Source organism: Leptonychotes weddellii, chromosome 3, assembly GCF_054177405.1.
Source record: "Leptonychotes weddellii isolate Sample4059 chromosome 3, ASM5417740v2, whole genome shotgun sequence".
Classification (NCBI taxonomy): Eukaryota; Metazoa; Chordata; class Mammalia; order Carnivora; family Phocidae; genus Leptonychotes; species Leptonychotes weddellii.
This window is the reverse complement of record NC_138371.1, coordinates 78,452,498-78,474,437: the sequence shown is the minus strand read 5'-3', so window position 1 is coordinate 78,474,437 and position 21,940 is coordinate 78,452,498. Positions and strand designations below refer to the sequence as shown.

The following is a 21,940-nucleotide window of genomic DNA, read 5'->3' as shown; positions in this document are numbered from 1 at the left end:
CTTATTCTGTTGGGCTGTCACGGGATTTGAGGAAATGTATATAAAGCACCTAGCACAATGCCGGGCACATTGTTGGCACTTGATAAACACTATCATGATATGTCAAATCCATTACTCTTAGGGGCTTTGCTTTCACAATGGTAATTACTGTACAACTACATTTCTTCATCTCCTTACTATAAAAATGGATGAAAATGAACTGCCTTCTCAGATTGGCTTGTCATGTAAAATTAAAAAGAAAGCAGCACCATTTTGAGAATTTAAAGATTTTTCATGAAATTAACATCTAAATAAACATAATATATCAATATGGGTTCATTGAATATATTCATGGATCAGTAATATTTCTATAATAATCTTGTCAAAAGCCCAGTCAATTTAATGAAACATATACAATAGTACACCTACTATGTGCAATGTGCTGTATTATGGTGTTTGTTTACAACTGTGACTAAGGGTCATAAAATCAATTTAGACCAGAAGTGAACAGAACAGAAAAGAAAGAAAATATCAGAGTGCATCATCAAAGGCAAGAAGAATATGAGTGATGTTATGAAAGCTTTGTTTCAATTATAAATATGCCTACACACATGTGTACAGTAGGTCACAACGTAAACACATATCTTGGTGTAGATCATGGCCAGAAGTTTGAAAACACTGCTTTCTTAGGATCTTTGGGTCTTATGAAGCAGTATAAGATACAATCACCATCCTCAAGCACCTTCTAACTTACTGAAGTGTGACCAATACCTAGCTAAGCATAAATAAAATCCCATGGACATTCGAAGAGGGGAGGTAGCATACCCATTTTAGAGGTCAGGGAGGTGGGTGAGATGAGTCATGGAAGATGGTTGAACTGTGACAGGTGGGGGAGAGAGGGGCTCTGGGTAGTGACACGTGAGCTACCTTCAGGGGATACTCATGTGTAAGGACTGAAGTAAGACTAGGAAGGTAGTTGAAACCACAATGAGAAATCCGTATCAATGAAGTTGTACTTAATTTGATAAGGGCAGGGAAAAGGGGAAGGCAAGATGCACGAAGCCTTTGGAAGTTTAAGGTAGCAAAAGCTTACAGTATGGAACATTGGGCAACTGTAGCCAGCCATGAGGGTGGCTGGAATCATTGTGACAGCCTCGATCGAGGGTTCTCAACTGCCTGAGGGTGGGAGTTGGGGTTGGGAATGCAGATAGATATCAGGATGATAAAGACTAAAATACGTTTTGAAAAAGCAGAATTATTATAGTTGTTGTTTTCACAATAAGAAAGTGTCACTACATGAGATTTTTTCCAGAAAGTGTCACTATGTGAAATTCCCTTGGGGGTGGGACATGCACTTCATTTTAAAAGTTGACATACCCTAGTCTCCAAGGTCCCTTCTAGTTCTAACCTCTTTTGGGTGACTTTATTTTATGGATAAGTAAGCCAAGGCTAAGAGAGGTGGCATGGCTGATCAGTGTTAGAGCTGTAAGCAGACCCTGAGCCTTTTAAATTCCAGGATAGAATTCATTCCATTGTACCATATATCTCTGATGGTTTCCATTTTACAAATGTAACAATTTAGGCCAGGAGAGATATAGCTGGAAAAGTTCACTAGTTGGATCCAGATATTCACTCCCTATTCTGTTGCAATCTGTCAAGAGACTCCTGGGCTGATAAGACATTGCAGGAAACATGAATTTGTAAAAACAGGCAGGGCTTCTACCATAGTCAAGGGACTGTTTTTATTGGGGCACATATTATTTTGACCACACTACACTCCAAATCATGACCATATACAACTACAGGAATTCAAAAGGACAAAATACCAAAGCAAGATGCACAAGCCATATTCTAAGACCTCCTATCTATCAACCTTCTGTCATATATACATGTACAGGCTTTTAAAATTAGGGTCTGTTTCTAGTTTCCTATTGGTTCATTAATGTCCTGACTTTTCCCTTTCGTTATTTAATTAATTTATCTATTTCCTTAAAGTCTTCCCCGAGTGCACATTTCTCATAAACTTTGAGGACTCCTGTTTAGGAAAATGAAAAAGCATTTTTCTTCAGTCATGTTTTCATAGTTACAACTTTTGAGAACAATTTCTTGAGAGATGTTTGGGAGCAAGGCATAGGATGGACTCCCATGGGATACATTCTTCGATGTGAAATCACCCAGTCAAACAAACGGTATAATAACTTATATAGGAAAAATATTTTACGTTGCCATCACTATACATGCAGATGTTTCTCCATAAACTGGCTAGTCTTCATTAGGATATGCCTTTACTTTTATTCTTGGGTCCATGTAACTGCTCTATCATATTCCCTGTATTTACACTTACGTTCTGACTGGTAAAATTAGATTTTTTCCCCCAAATTTGGTTTAGTGTTGATTTCTTTGGATATCATTATCTCTATTGTTATTAGCTGTGTGACTCTGGGTAAGTTATTTAACTTAATGCCTTCGTGTCTTTGCTCATACATTGGGGACAGTAATTGTACCTACTGAGACAACTGTCACACTATCAAATGGAATATCCGAGTATGAGTCCCAGACTTGCACTGGGCACAAAGTAAGAGTTCAGTAAGTTACTGTGCTTACAACATGTTGATGCTTCTGTAAACCTTTATCTATAATGTATATTTAAAATCTATACTTGATTTCTTTCGTGAAATTTTTTTTGGTGCACTGTAGCTATTTATTTTACTTATTTTCTTGCTTTCACTAATAATATTATATTTTAGAGCTGGAATAAGTATATTAGTTTTTGTTAAGTTTGTTGGATATTAAATTTATATACAAATGGAGTTTATTTCTGAATTCTCTATTTTGTCCATTGTTCTACTTTTGAATCTGTAAAGTACTCTTTTAAAAGTTATCACTCCATACATGTTCTGAATGTGGTAGGACATGTTTCCCTTCGTTATTCCTTTGCTAGAGAGTCCTTTGATATTCTGTGCATTTATTTATTAATTTTATATGAATTTTAGAAGTATGCTGTGAAGATATAAAGTAATATTTTGGCATCTTTATTGGCATCTTGTTAAATTCTTAAGTTATCTTAAGAGATATTGTCGTTTTTATTACAGCATTTATTATTTCCTGTCAGGAGCATATATGTCTACATTTATAGAATCTGCCTTACTTTCCCATTATTTTTTGTTGTTTTCTTCAGCAGAGGACTAAGAGAAAGAAAACTTCTGTTTTAAATCATGTTCTTGGGAAACTGATTCCCCCAATCATATTCTTGGGAAAGTAACTATATGCTTATTTATAAGACACATGTGAGGGTGGCTCTGTCCATTGAGAATCTACCCCAGATCCATGCTCCTTAAATGGGGCCAACATCAATCATTTTCCTCAGCTATAAATTTGGGATGCTAATTCTTGTTTGAATGTCTACTACATTGCCATAATGGTTATCAAGTAATATATTAAAAATAATTTGAAAATGTTCCAATATAAACCAGGGCATGGTATAATGAAACAATTATAAAAACATTTTTGCTTCCCAGACAATACGATTCTAGAGGGCAGGAACCACATCTTCTACTCTTGGCATCCACAATATGATGCCTGACCACGATAGGAACTCAGTAAATACTTCTATGTTAGGGGAAGAGGTAGGTAGTAATAACATTACAAAAAATAAAAGGAGAAGGAAAGGCTTGAGGAACGGTATGGTCTAGAGAGAATGCTTTTATTCAGTTTTACTGGCACATTTCTTTCATTTCATATGTAATAATCTTTTAATTCAACATTGATCCATACATTTATAAGCTTTCCTTCTGCTGCGCTCCCCCTGTAGTGAAATTTTATACCTTTATATTAATGTGATATGAGCGATTTGTGTTCCTAGAAACTTTCTATTACATCCCTCCCCCAACCCCTTAGTGTAGCTGCTTTTCTGAAAATGAGACGTAGCTGGGAGTGAAAAGAGAGATGGGAGGGGAGGGAAATGTTATATAATCATCCAACACTGACTCCAGAACTAAGGAGCAGGAATATGCCAAGATCACAGTAATAGCCATTGTCATGCCAGATACTAACCAGAAGTTTTCCACATACTGTTCTTAACCTCAAATTAAAGGTGAACCAGAAGGGTTTCTATCTGCCAAAACTGTAGCTCAGGTTTTTACTTTTCTTGAAACCTTCATGGTTCCCCAATACCTAAAGCTAAAACTCCTTCTTTCACCACGTCTGCAGTTGGGAAAGAAGAGCCCTGCTATAAGGCTTTGGCTGTTCACAAAAAAAAAAAAAAAAAATTGTTTAGAATTATCATTTGTGGGAAATTATTAAGTATACAAACACATTCCACTGACTTGATATCTTAAGTATTTGTCTTTTTTTTTTTTTTTAAACCATCAAGGGCTAACAATGTGACCCTGTCATGAGAACTGGTCAAAACTAAAATATTTGCATTGAGGAGCTTCTGGGTTTTTTGGTCCATTTGTAGCATGGAGTCTGACAGGCGCTTGGTGTATCAGAATGATCTTTCAATTTTCTGAATTAAAAGTAATTAAAATAATGTTGGAACTAAACTTTTAAGGTTCAGCATCATTAATGTCATCTTTGGATCCAAAATGCATTAAAGACTCACTCCATATACAAACTCTGAAAGGAAGTCCACGAATCATATAACAAAATCTGCCCAGTAGTTAAGAAAACACTTTCCCCCAAATTAATTGTGCTGAAATCCTCATTCTAACTCACTGAAGTGGGTGGGGCAGGTTTATTGTTGTATCTCTCTTTCCCATCTCCCCCTTTGTATTGTACGATGGACTGACTGAGGTTAACGGAGAAAGCTACAGGAACCAGTCCAAACCCGATCTTCTGACTTCAATTCCTATAAATCAGAGTTTCTCAATGTTGGCATTATTGACATTTTGGGTTGGATAATTCTTTGTTGTGGGGGGCTGTCCTGTGCATTGTAGGATGGTTAGCAGCATCCCTGACCTCTACCCACTACCTGTGAGTAGCACCCTGCCCTCAGCAGTTGTAACAACTAAGAGCTCTCTGGACATTGTCATACGTCCCTTGGGGGTGGAGGGCAAAACTACTCATGACTGTCACTATAACCTTTCCAGAATGCCAGGTCACCTGTAAGTAATAATTCACTCCATTCCCACAGGGGCTAATTTGACTTCATATTACTCTGCCTTATGATACATGGTTGCTAGATGTGTCTTCAGACACCAGCTAGCTTGCTCCAGCGAGAAAACTGTGGGGAGTACTCTAATATTTGTTAAGAGTTCTTTACTCAATGGGGATAGACTCACTCAGATTAAGGTAGGCATCTTGGATGGGCTTGGTTTTCTCTCTGATCAGCCACAGATCATGATGCATATTAAGGAGCTGTGGTGGTCAATAGTGCTAGTCACCAAATATTTCTGTTCTTCCCCCATTCTGGGCCTAACTCAGGATTGCATTTCCTGCCCACCCCCCCTTATAGTTGCGCAGTGCCTTGCAACAAGTTCTGGCCAATGCATTGAGTGGAACCCTATGTCACTTTTAGGATAGAGCACTGAATTGTTAATGGGAGGATCTTCTAGTTTTCTCTTCCATCTGGCATGGTAACTGGCAATGTTTGAGATGGTGGATGCTTGGGTCTCTCTGCAAGCCTGGTCCCTGAATGACCATAATGAGTAGAACACTACTGCCTACCTGTAATAAATATATAGCATAAGTATGAAATCTTATGTTTCAAGCCATTGAGATTTTAAGATTGTCTGTTGGTTTAGCAGAAATCAGCTTATTTTGACTGATAATAAGAGCTGAAAGATGAGAAAAAAACTGAAAATAGATTTATATTAAATCAAGGTCTCCTATATAAAATAGAAAATATAATATAAAACCACTTAGAACTTCCTTAAGTCTTAGGGTTCTCTATTTTCAGTCACTAACTCTCTAGTACTTGAAAAGAGTCTCCATGTAGATTTCTACATATGTACTGATATGGTATGTAAATTGTATTGTTCTCTATGCCAAACTCATTCTTTCATTCCTTCAGATAATATTTATTGAACACTAAATATATGACAACTATTATTTGGGGTATCTTTAAAACAAGGATGATTTTGTGGGCTTCCATGTAGAATATACAACGATATTGGAGGTAGACTGACAAAGTTTGAAATGTGGTTTCATAATTGGTTGGATGGGTGATTTCAAGCAAGTGACTTACCCTCCCCGTGCCTTACTTTTCTCAGCAGTAAAATGGTAATCACAACAGTGAAGAGTAAGTGAGGCAATGCACAAAGTGCTTAGAACACTACCTGGCACATGCTAGGTGCTCAAGAAAGGATAGTTCTGATGTTTCTAAGGAATGTTCTAGTAAGTGATAAATCAAGCTCTGATATGGGATGACAAGTTGCAGACATCCCAGAACATGTCTGCTTTATTCACCATTTCATCCTAATTGTCTAGCATAGCGCTTGGCACAAAGAAGATATTTAAAAAACACTCATTGCATATGTATAGAAGCATGTAGGAGTGAGGAGACGGACTCCCTGGTTGGACTTCTAACCTTGCCACTATCTCCTGCCTGTCTCGCCCACGGTGCCCAGTTCTGAGAACCTGGAATAGTCCTTGTCCTAGATCTGTCTACTCTTTTGTAAAATGAAAGGATGACACAAAAGAGCTAGAAACAATGTATCTATAAACTAGAATCATAATCTACCACACTTCCTAGAAAAAGGATTACAAAAATCTTATGACAATATAATTTGAAGATAATAAACATACGTGAAAATAATCCATAGTATGGAGACTCTACAAAGTTGTTCTATTACAGTTTTAACATTTTCAAAAGAAATTTAATGGAGATTGTTTCATCAAAAGGGCAGTAAAACTCACTGGCATTAACATCATCACACAGATGTGCTAGATTTCCCTAAGAGATCTGTGGAGAGGGAAGGAGAAGGAAGTTGGAGACAAAGAAATTAATGCACAAACTTGCAACTAAAAGAGAATAAATTCTGGAAGTCTAATGCATAACACAGTGATTATAGCCAACAATATTATATTATATACTTCAAAATTGCTAAGAGACTAGATTTTAAATGTGCTCATCACAAAGAAGAAATGATAATTATGTGACACGAGAGAGGTGTTAGCTAAAGCTACAGTGGTAATCATATTACAATACATAAATGTGTCAAATTAACATGTTGGACACCTTAAACTTACACAATGTTATATATAAGTCATATCTTGATTAAAAAAGAAAAAAAAAAGACTAATGAGTGGTCCTGCAGTCATATATTAAGCCTTTCTTGGTTTTCCAATACATCAAGGTTTGTATGTGAAAGAGAAAAGTTTAACTTACAGGCAGTGCAATCAAAATGACTTAAGCCTTCAGTCTCAGTCTTTCTACCTATCAAGTGGGATAATAATACCTACTCCATTGGGCTTATCATGAGCATTACAGTAAATAATGTGACAAAGAACCATGTAAGAAGTAAATTGTCAATAAACAGTAGCAATTAATAGCATAATAATAATTACTGCAATTATTTATAAGAAAACTACTTCTTTACAAGTGTTAATAGCATTGAGAGTAAGTACTCTGGCTGATATTACAGAGTATGTAAATTGGCTTATGGTATGGGTTTTAGATATGCTAATGCAGCATCCAGAAGAGACAACAGGCGAAGAAATGTATGCTTGCTAGGTAACCCTTTTGTGAAGTTGGATGGTGAGTTGGGGAAAAAAAATAATGTTTAAACTTAGAGAAACGGTTTGGAAAACAAGAACACAGAAAGCCATTAGCATAGCAGTAAAAAGTACTACCTAGCTATGTGACCTTACTTAATTTCTCTTTGTCTCAGTTTTCACCACCTGAGAAAAATGGAGACAGTAATACTGAACAAGACTGTTATGAGAAATTAGAATTAATATTTGTACATTGCTTAGAACAATGCCTGGAATACAGTGAGTACTATGTAAGTGTTTGTTAAACCAAAACGATGATAAGAATGGCTGAAAATACATAAAATGGCCTGTTAGGAAAACTTTAGAGTCAAGATTGGCAAGGTGGCCTTCTAGGAACACAACCTGGAAAGCTACCAGGCTCATTTGTTCATACGACAACTTGGAATCCTCTCATGTACAAGGTGAATCACTGTAGCCATAAAGAAAGCTGACTCACATTTGGAATGACAGAGATGGATGAGAGGCTAAGGCACAAAGAGCCCCAGTTGAGACTGGAAATATCATAGATAACATGATACCCCTTCCTGTGGGCTTCCACAGCATTCCCTAATTATTTCACAGCATCTTGGGTACCTGTTAATTATATGTAAGTATCTGCCCAAGGCAGAGCTCCCTGAAGGTGGAGGCTGAGTCTTGTTCACTGTGGAATTCCCCTCCTACAGTGCTCAGTAAGTATACGCTGCAGTCAAGCCAAAGTTGAGTAATAAGATTAGACCTATAATGACTGAGCACTTAGTACCTGGGCCCCTGAGGCTCCACACCCTACTTTTAACCCTCCATACTGCTCTAAATAGCTCAGTGTTAATGAGTGGGAAGGGAGACTGTTATCTCAAGAACATGGCCCTGTGTAAAATCCTAGTCTTTTCTGTAGTGGTGGCTGAAAACTACCCAATAGTAAAACTGGCTGAGAAGCCTTCTGCTTAGGGACTTCCTCCAGTCACACTTCTCAGTTCATCCACAACTACCTCAATGCTGCCACAAACAAAACTCACCAGCTTTGCAAATGAGTAGAATTTTTCTTCCTTCTTTCTACAGCTATCCATCTTGCAAATTCCTTTCTGTGCTTTCCTTGAGAATATCTCTGTCATACATCCCTCTCACTAATCTCTCAGCCACCACTTCAAGAATCACACTTGGATTACCACTGTAGTGTCTTACTGTGAATCTGCCTACATACCACTGAAAGATAAAGCTTCCTAAAATACAAGTTTCATCACATTTCTTTCCTGTTCACGATCTAGGTTCCTTATTTCTTACTTTTACCTAATCTACTTTGGTTATCAAGAACCTCCATACTTTGGTTCTAGCCTACCACACTTCCTACCAAAGCTTCCAAACTCATTCTGTGAGATTAACATTACTCTGATACCAAAAGCAGAGAAGGACACCACACACACACACACACACACAAATTATAGGCCAATATTACTGATGAACATAGATGCAAAAATCCTCAACAAAATATTAGCAAACTGAATTAACAAGACATTCAAAGAATCATACACCATGATCAAGTGGGATTTACTCCAGAGAGGCAAGGTAAGTTCAGCATCTGAATACCACTCAATGTAATACACCACATTAACAGAATGAAAAATAAAAATCATATGATCACCTTCATAAATGTAGAAAAAGCATCTGACAAGATTTATTACTCATTTATGAAAACTCTTAACAAAGTGGGTATAGAGGAAATGTACCTCAACATAACAAGCCATATATGACAAACCATATATGACAAACCCACATCTAACATTATACTCAACAGTGAAAATCTAAAAAGTGGAAAGCTTTTCCTTTAAGATCAGCATCAAGGGCGCCTGGCTGGCTCAGTCAATAGAACATGTGACTCTTGATCTCAGGGTTGTGAGTTTGAGACCCACATTGGGTGTGAAAATTGCTTAAAAATAAGATTTTTTTTTTTTTTAAGAATTTGCCTAAGATCAGAATCAAGACAAGGATGCCCACTCTAGCCATTTTTATTCAACATAGTACTAGCAGTCCTAGCCATAGCAATTAGGCAAGAAAAAGAAATAAAAGTCATACAAATTGGACAGGAAGAAGTAAAATTGTCCCTATTTGCAAATGACATGATACTATATGTAGAAAACTCTAAAGACTCCACCAGAAACTGTTAGAACTAATAAATGAATTCAGTAAATATGCAGGATACAAAATTGATGTATACAAATCTGTTTCATTTTTATACACTAATAACAAACTATTGGAAATAAAATTCAAGAGAACAATTCCATTTATAATCACACCAAAAAGAATGAAATACCTAGGAATAAATTTAACCAAGAGGGTGAAAGACCTATAAACTGAAAACTATAAAACATTCGTGAAGAAACTGAAGGAGACACAAATAAATGTAAAGATATTGTATGCTCATGGATTGGAAGAATTAACATTGGTAAAATGTCCATACTACCCAAAGCAATCTACAGATTCAATTCAATTCCTATCAAAATTCCAATGACATTTTTCACAGAACTAGAGCAGGTAATTCTAAAATGTGTATGGAAACACAAAGAACACGATACCCAAAATAATCTTGAGAAAGGAGAACACAGCTTAGAGGTACCATACTCCCTGATTTCAAACTATATTACAAAGCTATAGAAATCAAGAGTGTAGTATCAGCATTAAAACAGACACATAGATCAATATAACAGAATACAAAGTCCAGAAATAAACCCACACACATATTGTCAATTAATTTACAACAAAGGAGGCAAGAATGTACAATGGAGAAAGAATAGACTCTTCAACAAATGGTGTTGGGAAAACTGGCCAGCTACCTGCACAAGAATAAAACCGGAGCACTATCTTATAACACCATACATAATAATTAACTCAATATGCATTAAAGACTCAAATGGGAGACTTGAAGTTATAAAACTCCTAGATGAAAACATGGGCAGTAAGCTCCTTCATGTCAGCCTTACCAATTTTTTTTTTTGGCTCTGACTCAAGAGGCAAGGGAAACAAAAGCAAAAATAAGCAAGTGGGACTACATCAAACTAAAAAGTTTCTTCTGAACAGCTAAGGAGACCATCAACAAAATGGAAAGGCAACCAGAGAGTGTGAGAAGATATCTGTAAGTCATATATCCAATAAGGGGTTAATACTGAAGATATATAAAGAACATGTACAGCTTAATGCCAAAAAACAAACCAACCAACCAACCCATACAATCTAATTAAAAAATGGCAGGGGATCTGAATGGATATTTTTCCAAAGAAGACATACAGATGACTAATAGGCACATGAAAAAGATGCTCAACATCACCAAGCACCAGGGTAATGCAAATCAAAAGCACAATGAAATATCACCTTACACCTGTCAAGATGGCTATTATGAGAAAGACAAGAAATAACAAATGTTGGTGAGGATGTGCAGCAAAGGAAATACTCATGTACTGTTGGTGGGAAAGTAAGTTCGTGCAGCTACTATGGAAAACAGTATGGAAGTTCCTCAAAAATTTAAAAATAGGACCAATATATTATCCAGCAATTCCATTTCTGGGTATTTATCCAAAGAAAACAAAAATACTAATTTAAAAAGATATATGTGCCCCTATGTTCACTGTAGCATTATGTACAATAACCAAGATATGAAAATAACCTAAATGTCCAATGACAGATGATAAAGAAGATAAAGAAGACTTGGCATACAGACACACACACACACACACAGACACACACACACAAAGGAATACTACTCAGCCATAAAAAATGAAATATTGACATTTGCAACAACATGGTAGACTTTGAAGGCATTACGCTAAGCGAAATAAGTCAGACAGAGAAAGACACATATTGTATGATTCCACTTAACATGTGGAATCTAACAAAACAAAACAAACAAAACATAACACCCCAGACTCATAGATACAGAGAACAGTTTGGTGGTGCCAGAGGGGAGGAGGGTTGGGGGTGATATGGATGAAGGGGATTAAGAGGTACAAACCTGCATTTACAAAATAAGTAAGTCATGGGGATGTAATGTACAACATGGGGATACAGTCAATGATATTGTATGAACTTTGGAAGGTGACAGATGGTCACTAGATTTATAGTAGTAACTGTTTCTGCAATGTATACAAATGTCAAATCACTATTGTACTAATATAATATTATAACTGATATAACCCAAACATGCCCACTGAGGATGAGGGCAAAGGAAATGGCTCTGACGAGGCTCTGTGTGGCATTAAGAATGAGAAGACCTGCTGCCATCAGCTTCAGATTTTTGTGTTTCCACAACTCAGTAAAAAAGGCATGGGCCAATGACAACTAGATGTAGACTGTGGGCTACTCCACATTACAAGTCTGATGCCAAAATGCTTTACACAGTCCACCTAACAGATGGTAATGTATTTCAGCCATTACCAATGCGAGTAGGATTCAAACCAGTGACCCCAGGGGTGAGAGGTTGTATATCCAATTACAAATTCCCACTTTCCTTAAGTGTTAAGATGCCTAAAGCAATATATTTTATTTACATCAAGTTACATTGTATAAACTATATTTGATAAAAGAGATGACTTCACGTTCTCAACTTAAATCAAAGAATGCTTACTTAAGTATTTTTTTTTTAATTGAATCACACTTTAATGCCATCGTATAATCTTTTGGTTAACAGGGCTCATCTTGATTATTCTAACAAAGGGAAACATGGAAATTAATACTTAAGTTGTAGAGCTTATGTCATCTATAAAATTACACATTAGAAAATTCAAAAGAGATACCTGGGACATCTGTGAAGGTTTCTCCAAGGACAGACACATGGAAATTGAGTCTTAAATCCTTAAGGTGCATTAATACTTTAAAAAAACTCTCTGGATCTTTATCATGCTCCCTGGAAATAAACACACAAAATATTACTTGTGAAACCTTAGGGTATGTTAGAAACGATGTTTTCCCTTTTCGCAGTATCAATTCCTTTTGTGGTCTGTTGCTAGTTAAGGGAGCCTCAGGCATCCAAGTGGAGATTTCCCCCTATAACCTTAAATTGTAGCATCAGCATTGAGTGATTTCATGAATGTAACTTCTCTCTCATGGATCAAAACCCAGTTCTATTGAAATCTTAAGGCTCTGCAGCCTTTTATTAAAGGAGAAATCTATCTTGTTTTTCACATTTTTTTGGTTAGACTATAGAAAGTCTAGTGTATTTTCCTTTCTCCTAAAATGGTTAATTTTCCACTTAACACAGGTTTTTAACAAAAGAAAAGACCAGTCTTCAAAGGACGATTCTCTACTGATCATGAGAATGTACCAAAGATGTTTTTCATTTTCATGGGTCTGAATACCTTCCTCTCACATTTACTGAGCCCCTTTGTGCCCATAAGGAACGCACAATTTAGGGAGCAAGATTACAGACTCTCTCACTAATCTCTCATTTTAAATAATTGAATGGAGAATTATAAATACATCAAAAGGGGGTAGGCTTGAGTCTAAGTCCGCTGAGTATTAACTCAGGAGTGGAGGTTAGTCAACTCATAAAAGAATAGTAATAAAGATAATTCTTTCATTTAGTAGAGGCTTTGAAAAACATGGATTATTTTTGTTTGTTTAGCTTGTCAGTCTTCTTTATGACAGAATGAAAGGTTAAAGGACACTAAAATAAAAAAAAATTCATCAGTTCAAGAAATCACATTAAAATGAAGTGAGTTATTTTTTACATTGTAAGGTGTGAATATTTCAGTATTTTTTGCATTTAATTGCACTGTTTTAAATTATCTTATTTCAGACAGATGTGGACCAGATGTCTTCAAAATATTTGTTTTTTATTTATAATTCAGAATTTTAACTTATTTTTTATATTACAGAGAAATAGTTATATATCAGCAATTGAATTTCTCATTTACCAACTAATTATGTAAAATAAATCTGTAAATTGATCAAACTGCTATATGAAATATGAAAATTACATCATTCAGGAAATCTCATGAAAAATGACATCTGCAGCCCTAAATGTGTTAATTCACAATTCAGTCAATATTTTCAGTATCAAGAATTAAAACAAATGCATCTTCTGATTAACATTTTAAAACAGCATTTATAATCTTATGGAATTATAAGATCTTATAGAATCTGTAACAACTTATTTTAAGCTCTGTATCTCTTGATTTGATTTACTTCAAATAATAAAGAACGCAATGGTGAAATTTTGATCGCTTTTTAAAATGATGCATATTATATGCATGTACCATTGGGAAGTTTTTGGATAGTTCTCATATATACTGTATATGCTGTGGGCAAGAAGAAAGACTCAAAACAGTTTGAAAGTAAAGAATACACCTTATGCTATCTTCAACCATATCAATCAAATAGCTGCCACCTAATCTGTAATATGTTCTTTTAGTCTGATTCTCTGGGAAGTACTTAGTGGAAACAATATAACATAATATATCTTAAAGAGAGAGTAAAACTACAGGGAAATCTAGCCACTCTATTCTCTAAATTTTTCATATTGAGTTCCAAAAATTTTGGCTATAGATCCTCAAGAGAATATTTATTCTAAATATTTCCTGCTGTTTTGTTTGTTTGTTTTTATTAAGCTTAAAATAGATGCAGTTTGGGGTTGGGAGGAGGCTTAAGCGGGTAGAAGCTGTAGTTCTGAAAAGATTCCAATGAGTCTTTTCAAGGCAGCAGGCTTTATGAACCTGCACTTTCAGTGTTTCCATTCAAGATAAATGCATTACAATCCTACTGTATCCTTTCGATTTTTAAAATTTTTTTATTATGTTATGTTAACCACCATACATTACATCATTAGTTTTTGATGTAGTGTTCCATGATTCATTGTTTGCATATAAAACCCAGTGCTCCATGCAGAACGTGCCCTCTTTAATACCCATCACCAGACTAACCCATCCCCCCCCAGAATCCTCAGTTTGTTTCTGAGTCCATAGTCTCTCATGGTTTGTCTCCCCCTTCGATTTCCCCCCTTCATTTTTCCCTTCCTGCTATCTTCTTTTTTTTTTAACATATAATGTATTATTTGTTTCATGTTTTTATTCAATTTACTTAAATGAAAAATGAAGCAGTTCACCCATTTCTATAGATATTTTTATAGGTGGACAAAAGCTTTCATATTCAACAGTCACTTTGCATAAGAACACAAAAGAGATTTGTATGAATCCCTCTTATTTAAACTATAATATATGGATGAATGTAAAGTGAGATTTTTCTTCCCCAAAATTATCCCTCAGGAAAAGAGGCATTTTATACTAAAGGCCTTCTAACGTCTCTCATAATACTGGGCACTCTCTCAATTACTTTATTTTGAACAAAGCACTGTTTAGGGAAGTTGCATTAACCTGAAACAATGCGTAGTGGTTAACAGTTTTGGATGGTGGCAGCAGTCATTCACTCTGGGACTGGTAAAAACAGAAGCAAAGGAATTTAATATTGTCTTAGTAATTATTTTGAGAGACATGACCTAACAGTTCAAAGTGTTGGACGTTGTTGAAAGCAAGTATTTTAAAGATCACTAAAAAAAGTAATAGAATAGGTGGTTATTGGAGATAGTGAGTAGTAAGTGGGTTTTTCTAGCTAAGGAAAAGATTTCCAGTGATGACAGTTTCCCAAGTCTTGCACCCCAAGCAGCTTAGATGGGGTTCCAGATGACAGGTGTTGGAAACACGCCAGCTTCCTGAAAAGATGGCACCCTCCATACTGATGTCAAGAATGCACGGAAGGGGAGTTGGGCTACAACTGCTTCATGAAATGTAAGGGTGGGAAAAGAGCAATACTTCTAAAATGATTTTACGTGATATGCGCTTTAAAGTACTACTTATGTCTAAATTAGTAGATCATATATTATAAGTAGATACTTTATTTCATTTATGTCCCTCAAAGTTACATAGTGAATTTTGCTAAATTTTTTCTCAGTTTTCTCTTTAGAAAAATGAGAAATTTCCTAACATTCAGATGCTCATTAGATGCTGTGCACAGATATTTAGCCAGAGCCATATATCAAGGTGTGAATGTCAGTCAATGGCAGAGCTCAATATATTTTGATGAGTGAGGAACTCATTCCAAATATCCAATGGGTCATCCATGGAATCTATCCCAGCATCCATGATATTAATGAACCCATTTAGCAGAGCATATGAATCTGTCTTAGATTTCTTCCTAAGAAATCTAATGTGAAGCTCTCATATTTATAATTTTAGCACAAAGCATCAAATACCACATTGCATTAAAAATAATGCTGTAGAGGGGCGCCTGGTTGGCTTAGTCAGTAGAACGTGTAATTTCATGATCTTGGGGGTGTGAGTTCGAGCTCCACATTAGGTGCAGAGATTACTTAAAAATAAAATCTTAAAAAAAAAATGCTATTGAAGTATACCTCTTGACATGGAAAAATACCTGAGAAATACTGTTAAGTAAAAGGGAAATGACAGACTAGTATTTATCACATGAACTGCTTTTATAAGACAAATGTGTGTGTGTACCTAGAAAAAATTCTAGGATCAACTATATTAAAATGTTAACAGGGGTTGTGTTAGGTTTCTCCCCCTGCCCATGTTTTCTATTGTTTAATAAAGATTTTTAAATATAAATCATTTTTAATGCTTTTAAGGAACTACCCACCCCCCAACATTCTACCACAAAATTGTATTCATAGGATTTTTGGCTAATGTTGTACCATTTTCAGTATGTATAGTAGCATAATTCCTACTTTCTTGTGACCCCTCTACATTTGATAGCTGCCCATCAAGCAAACTTGATTGATCAAAAAACATCCTTGAAGATGAGTCAAAGTCCAGGCTTCCCACAATGCCCTCACCCTTGAATAGGTAAGAATGAAACAGTCTGGCTGGGAACGAGCTCCTCAGCAGCCCAAATATGGCAGAAGCGACCAGCACGGAAATATTTCAGGCTTACTGGAAGCAGCAGATATAGCAAGAACAGCTTTTATTCCCAAATATTATTCAGAACATTTGAAAAGCATAAACTGTTTCCATGTGTTTTTTCTTCCTATATCTGTTCTCTCTCTGTTGCCTTTCCCGTTTAGTTTTGTAGAGCTAAATTTCTTCTTATTCCTCATTTAACATTCGTTCAGTAAATATTTATTGAGGATTTCTAAGTTCTCCATACTTGTCACTTACACTAAACTGTTACCCTTTCCTATTTTCCCACATAACTTTATCCTTACAGAATGCAATCTCTTTGATCTCGTTCCTTGCATTGCCTGGGCAGAAACCTGGCTCTTTACCCATATGCTATTGTTTCCCAGCAGCATGTCACTGTGGACTGAGAGTTCCGTGAGGGAAAGATAAAGGATGCCTGGTTTGTTCATTATAAGTACCCAGTGCCTTGCCAAGTAGTGGAAGACTTTACTTCTGTTCCTCAGTATCTGGTTCTTTTCTGCCCACACAGAAGACTCCATGGTCAACTCCTCCCCGTAGGGGAGGCCACAGAACTCGTTCTGGTCAGTGGGTTGCAAGCTCACTGATTTGTGTCACTTCCAGAGAGAAGTATCTAAGAGTAGTTCTGAATAGCACTTTCTTGGGTGCAGTAATCCTTGTGGAGATCTTGTGTTAGGACTGTTAGGTTAAAAGAGGGAGGCGGTCTGGACTGCTACGTGGAGGCAAAGCCACCTAACCATGTAGCCGACTTTGAGTTAGTGAGGTAAATAAACATTTGTTGTGTTAAGCAACTGACATGGGGGAGGGGTGTTCATTACTGCAGCATAATGTGACCTATGCTGACTAATACATTATCTGTGGCATAAAATTACCTGCTCAAAAAAATATTTGTTGAATAAATGAAGGAATGGAAAAAAATGAATTACATTTGTAGAGCTCCTGCTATCTGTTCACAATTCCAACCCAGGCACCGGATCATAATCCGAGTTAAGCATCTCAACCAAGTAGCCAAACAAATACAATTATTCTTCCGTTTAACATCACACAGAAGAGGTTGAGTCTGCATTTGAAATCATGTCTCATCATTTGGAAGCCATCATTTTTCTACACAATCTTTGTTTTTTTCTTTCTTTCTTCCTACATATAATGAGAAGAAAAAGAGTTGGCACCTTTAGTCCATGGTTTTGTTTCCAGACCAGCAAGCCCTGGACATTCCTTAGATTCTTCTGACTTGAGGTTAAAACTCATTGGACAAGAGATGGCAATAAGAATATGTGCAAGTAATATAAAATTAGGATCTAACACCATGGTTTCAAACTTCTTTCCCTTTATTGTAACGCTGCTAATCTCCATCTTCACTTCCTCATCATGGAGTACTGCTTTACTTCCCAAGTCAGCGATGTGTTCCTTGTTCAAAAACATAAAGCTTCCATTTACCACCCTGTGTTAGTTGTTATGATCATTTACTTTTCTACTCTCCTTTCTAGGGCCATAAACGCTTCCCTCTCCCCTACAGGCCTGACAAAGCGATAATTTGGTTCTGGTTTCCCTCCACGTGTGCGGCTTCTGCTTCCTAAATGCTGCTTCGAATAGAATTCAACCAATAGTTTTAGCCACCGACTTCTCGACTTCTTTCCGTTTCTGTCCCTCTCGGATACTACTAGCGCCCCTCTTTCTCTCACTCCACCAGACCTCCCCACCACTATTTACTTATGGTGGACCAAGACCAAGACTCTCGCTGTGGCTTTCTCTGAAGACTGTTCATACTGTATTCTGCCCTTCAACTCTGCTTTTAGAGGAAGAGTGAAAGGTGCAGTTCAGAGAAAAGTGGCTCTGCCACTGACCAGCAGTATGACGATGGCTACATTACATAACCACATACAGCCTCCATTGCTTCATCCTTAAAGTGGTATAACAATGATGCCCACATTAAAAAAAGTTAGTTGTTAGGAATGAAGAAATGCCCGGCACCCTGGAGATCTACAATAAACTCTCATTCTCTTCATCGTTGGTATGGGTAGCATTTTCGTGTTTTAGAAATGTTAATTTATTCCACCTCCTCTCCTCCCCAGTACACTCAAGATGCTAAGATATTTCATGTCCATTGCTTCAGGAAAGGCTTGGGCCCGGCATGGGGGCCTCCAAACCCCTCCAAAAAAAGGGGGGGCAATCTTCTTGGTTGATTACAGGAGCAACAATCCAGGTAGAAATGGTAAGGACTTCTGACAGGTACAAGTATTTAAGCAAAACGCTGCACGAGTGTAGCACACACCCTTCCACCCTGTGCTGCCATTTCACCTCCAGACAAGAAACATGAAGGACTGGTGGAGGACAAGTTGAGGGGAACAGAACTTTGAGGGTCCCAGAAGCCATGCACCACACTTGCTGAGTCAGAACCTTGAGGGAGAAGCACAACTCCGGAGAATGAACGTCTGAGCAAGTGTATCTAGACAGACAGTACTGGGGACACGCGTGAGAGATTCCTGAGCTGTGGTAGGCATAAGGGTGGGACCGTGGTTTCCGAGCACCTCAGGGAAGAAGCACAGAGCAGCCGGCAGACAGACAGAAGCAAGGGATCCCTCCGCAGTGGCCTGTGAGGAATGGGGACCAGGAAAATGGAAGACAGGATCTCGAACTACATGAGATTTCTGTCACCATATTGAAATGGGCCATTGCACGGAAATTAAGAAAAATAAAATTCTCATTTATGCCTATCAGGGTTTCATGCCATCTGCACATTCTTAGTTTCATCTTTCCTTTTATTTTATTTATTTTTTGTTTTTTAATTTTTTTAAAGATTTTATTTATTCATTTGAGACACAGAGATACAGAGAGAGAGAGAGCATGAGCAGGGAGAGAGGCAGAGGGAGAGGGAGAAGCAGGCTCCCCGCTGAGCAGGGAGCCCGATGCGGGGCTCGATCCCAGGACACTGGGATCATGACCTGAGCCGAAGGCAGACGCTTAACCATCTGAGCCACCCAGGCGCCCCTCATCTTTCCTTTTAATAGCAGAGGGAGAGATATCTGCCTTTCAAAATTCAAAGTCTATTAGAGCTCCAGATCTTCTACCTTGTTTCTTTTTGAGAGACCTGTGTCCTTATATTGTTTCCTTCCAGAAGCCTGTGACCTATTCCCTATTCCACAATTTCTTTACTTGTGTCTTTGGCATTTTTAAGTTACCCCTTTTACCTGATAACATTTATTGATGATAAGAGTTCCAATAGGTGACTTTTCACAGATCATCTCAACTTAGAACACGAGCTATGTCTGTCTTTTCTCCTTCCTGTGTTTTCCTTACAACTTTGCTCCTATTCCCACATTCTCTTGGATGAAGGTGTTCTCTAACTATACCAATTCCCACCCCTGCCCCATTCATTCTCATGCTGCTTATGTTTTCTTTCAAGTTTGACACCGCTGACCATACTCTGCCTTCTTAGAAATGATCCTCGCTTGTTTTCCAAATAGTGTACTTAGACTACAACCCAATGACCTTCTCCCCAATTAAATCCTCCCACTCATTCCATCCAGATGGCCACCCAGTGAAAAGAAATCATTTTTTTTCCTATTAGGTACCACAACATGATTACCTTTTAAATCTCCCCATTACTAAAAGCTTAGAGCCCCCAGGTTGTTTCTCTTCAACAATGATTTCCTCTCTCCCTGGATATTGTATACAATAATTTCATTCAGCCATCTAATTCGTCAATAAGCTCTCCTTCTCTGCAACTCTGGACAGCCAGCCTGCAGATACCCATGCCTCAAAGAACTGGCAGGCCACGAAGAACCTTAATTAAGATGAATGAGGTCTTCCCCATTCTTAGATGTTACTTAAGTGGCATCCACTATTACACATACTTTTAAATCATCATAATGTACATAATTACCTCCTCTCAGACTTGGGAGGTTCTATGGAACTAAACTCTTTCCCCAATTCATTACTAAGTCTATTTCCCTCTGTAATAAAGTTGCTCCTTGTCAAATGTGGTGACTGGGGCTGGAATTTGAAACCGACTAATCATTTATATTTTCTTTTGAATTATAACATTTCTAAGAGATATGTAGAAATACATTCAAAACTGTTGCTAGTTATCCTGAGCACTCCTCCAGCAGTCCCCCTTCTATAGTTAGAAAGTTCTTGCAGGGTTCAGTCTAGGAAACTCTCTGACATCCCTGAGAATTGTGTTTCTACCTCTCATGTAGGAAGATGCATGATTCTTGTTTCCTATTTTACCCTGTCAGGAAGCTTACAGTCAGATTTTTAAGTGCTCAATCTCAACATCCAGGAACTGTTAATAATAGTACTGATAAGTATAATAAAGGAAATTAAAAAAAAAAAAACACCTCACTGGAGGGGCTCAATAGTAGAAAAAGTATAGCATGGAATAGAATCAGTGATCTTGACATAAACAGAATTTACCCGATGTGAACATCAGTGAGAAAATAGACCCAAAAATTAAAAAACAAAAAAAAAAAAACATAACAAAGAACTGAACCTCAGGGACTTATGGGAAAAGAGAAGATCCAACATTTGTAGCATCAGAGTTCCAGGAGGGGATTCTATATTATTTCTTACAACTGCATGTGAATTTACAATTTTTTTTTAAGATTTTATTTATTTATTTGACAGAGAGAGCTCCCTGACTGAGCCACCCAGGGACCCCTACAATTATTTTAATACACATTTCAACGATAAAAAAAGAATGCCCATTGTAATAAAATACAAATAATTCAGAAATACATAAAGTTGGAAAGCCCCTATTCCTTACCCCTCCTGATAGTACTCCTCAGAGGTAACCACTACTAACAGTTGTTCGGTGTGCAGGGGTCGACCTCTTTCTAGGCATATGCAAACATATATATTTGTGTGAGTGTATTTTTATATACATCTTCCTCATTTTATAAATATGAGGTTAATATCAGTCATTCTGCACTTTCCATTTTCACTAAATACATAATAGACATCTATTTCCATCAACACATATAGATATTTCATTTTAAAATGGTTACCTAATATTTCAAAATTTTAAGTAAATTCTCCTCCTAATGGACATTTAAGTTATTTCCCATTTTTTGATGTTTCAAATAATACTAAAAGTGACGCCTAGTGCTTTTTATAACATTCAAATTTCTTTCATAGAATCCTTAATTCTTTCTTGTTTTTCCTCCCTTCCTACAATGTTCACTCTACTTTTGGAACTATCCTACCTTCAAAGTTTCACCTGCTTTATACCTTCTGCTATGTTTTAAGTTCCATAAGGGCAGAACTTATGCCTTTGTTTACCCAGTATTCCCCATGTCTAGAACAAGGCCTGGCGTACAGTTTAAAAAGTTATTGGGCTCCTGGGTGGCTCAGTCAGT

The 21,940-nt window shown here is 37.0% G+C and overlaps 1 protein-coding gene across 16 annotated transcripts in view; it reads right to left on the bottom strand.

Annotated features, from left to right (window-relative positions):
* Window positions 1–21,940, bottom strand: part of QTMAN (queuosine-tRNA mannosyltransferase) — a 380,429-nt gene that overhangs the window by 31,347 nt on the left and 327,142 nt on the right. For 15 of the 16 annotated variants that reach the window (XM_081814519.1, XM_081814527.1, XM_081814513.1 and 12 more), the window contains one exon: window positions 12,453–12,562. The exons of the other annotated variant lie outside the window; for it this stretch is intronic. In XM_081814519.1, the coding sequence (XP_081670645.1) occupies window positions 12,453–12,562 (110 nt within the window). The remainder of the gene's footprint in view (window positions 1–12,452; window positions 12,563–21,940) is intronic. 16 annotated transcript variants of the gene reach the window in all.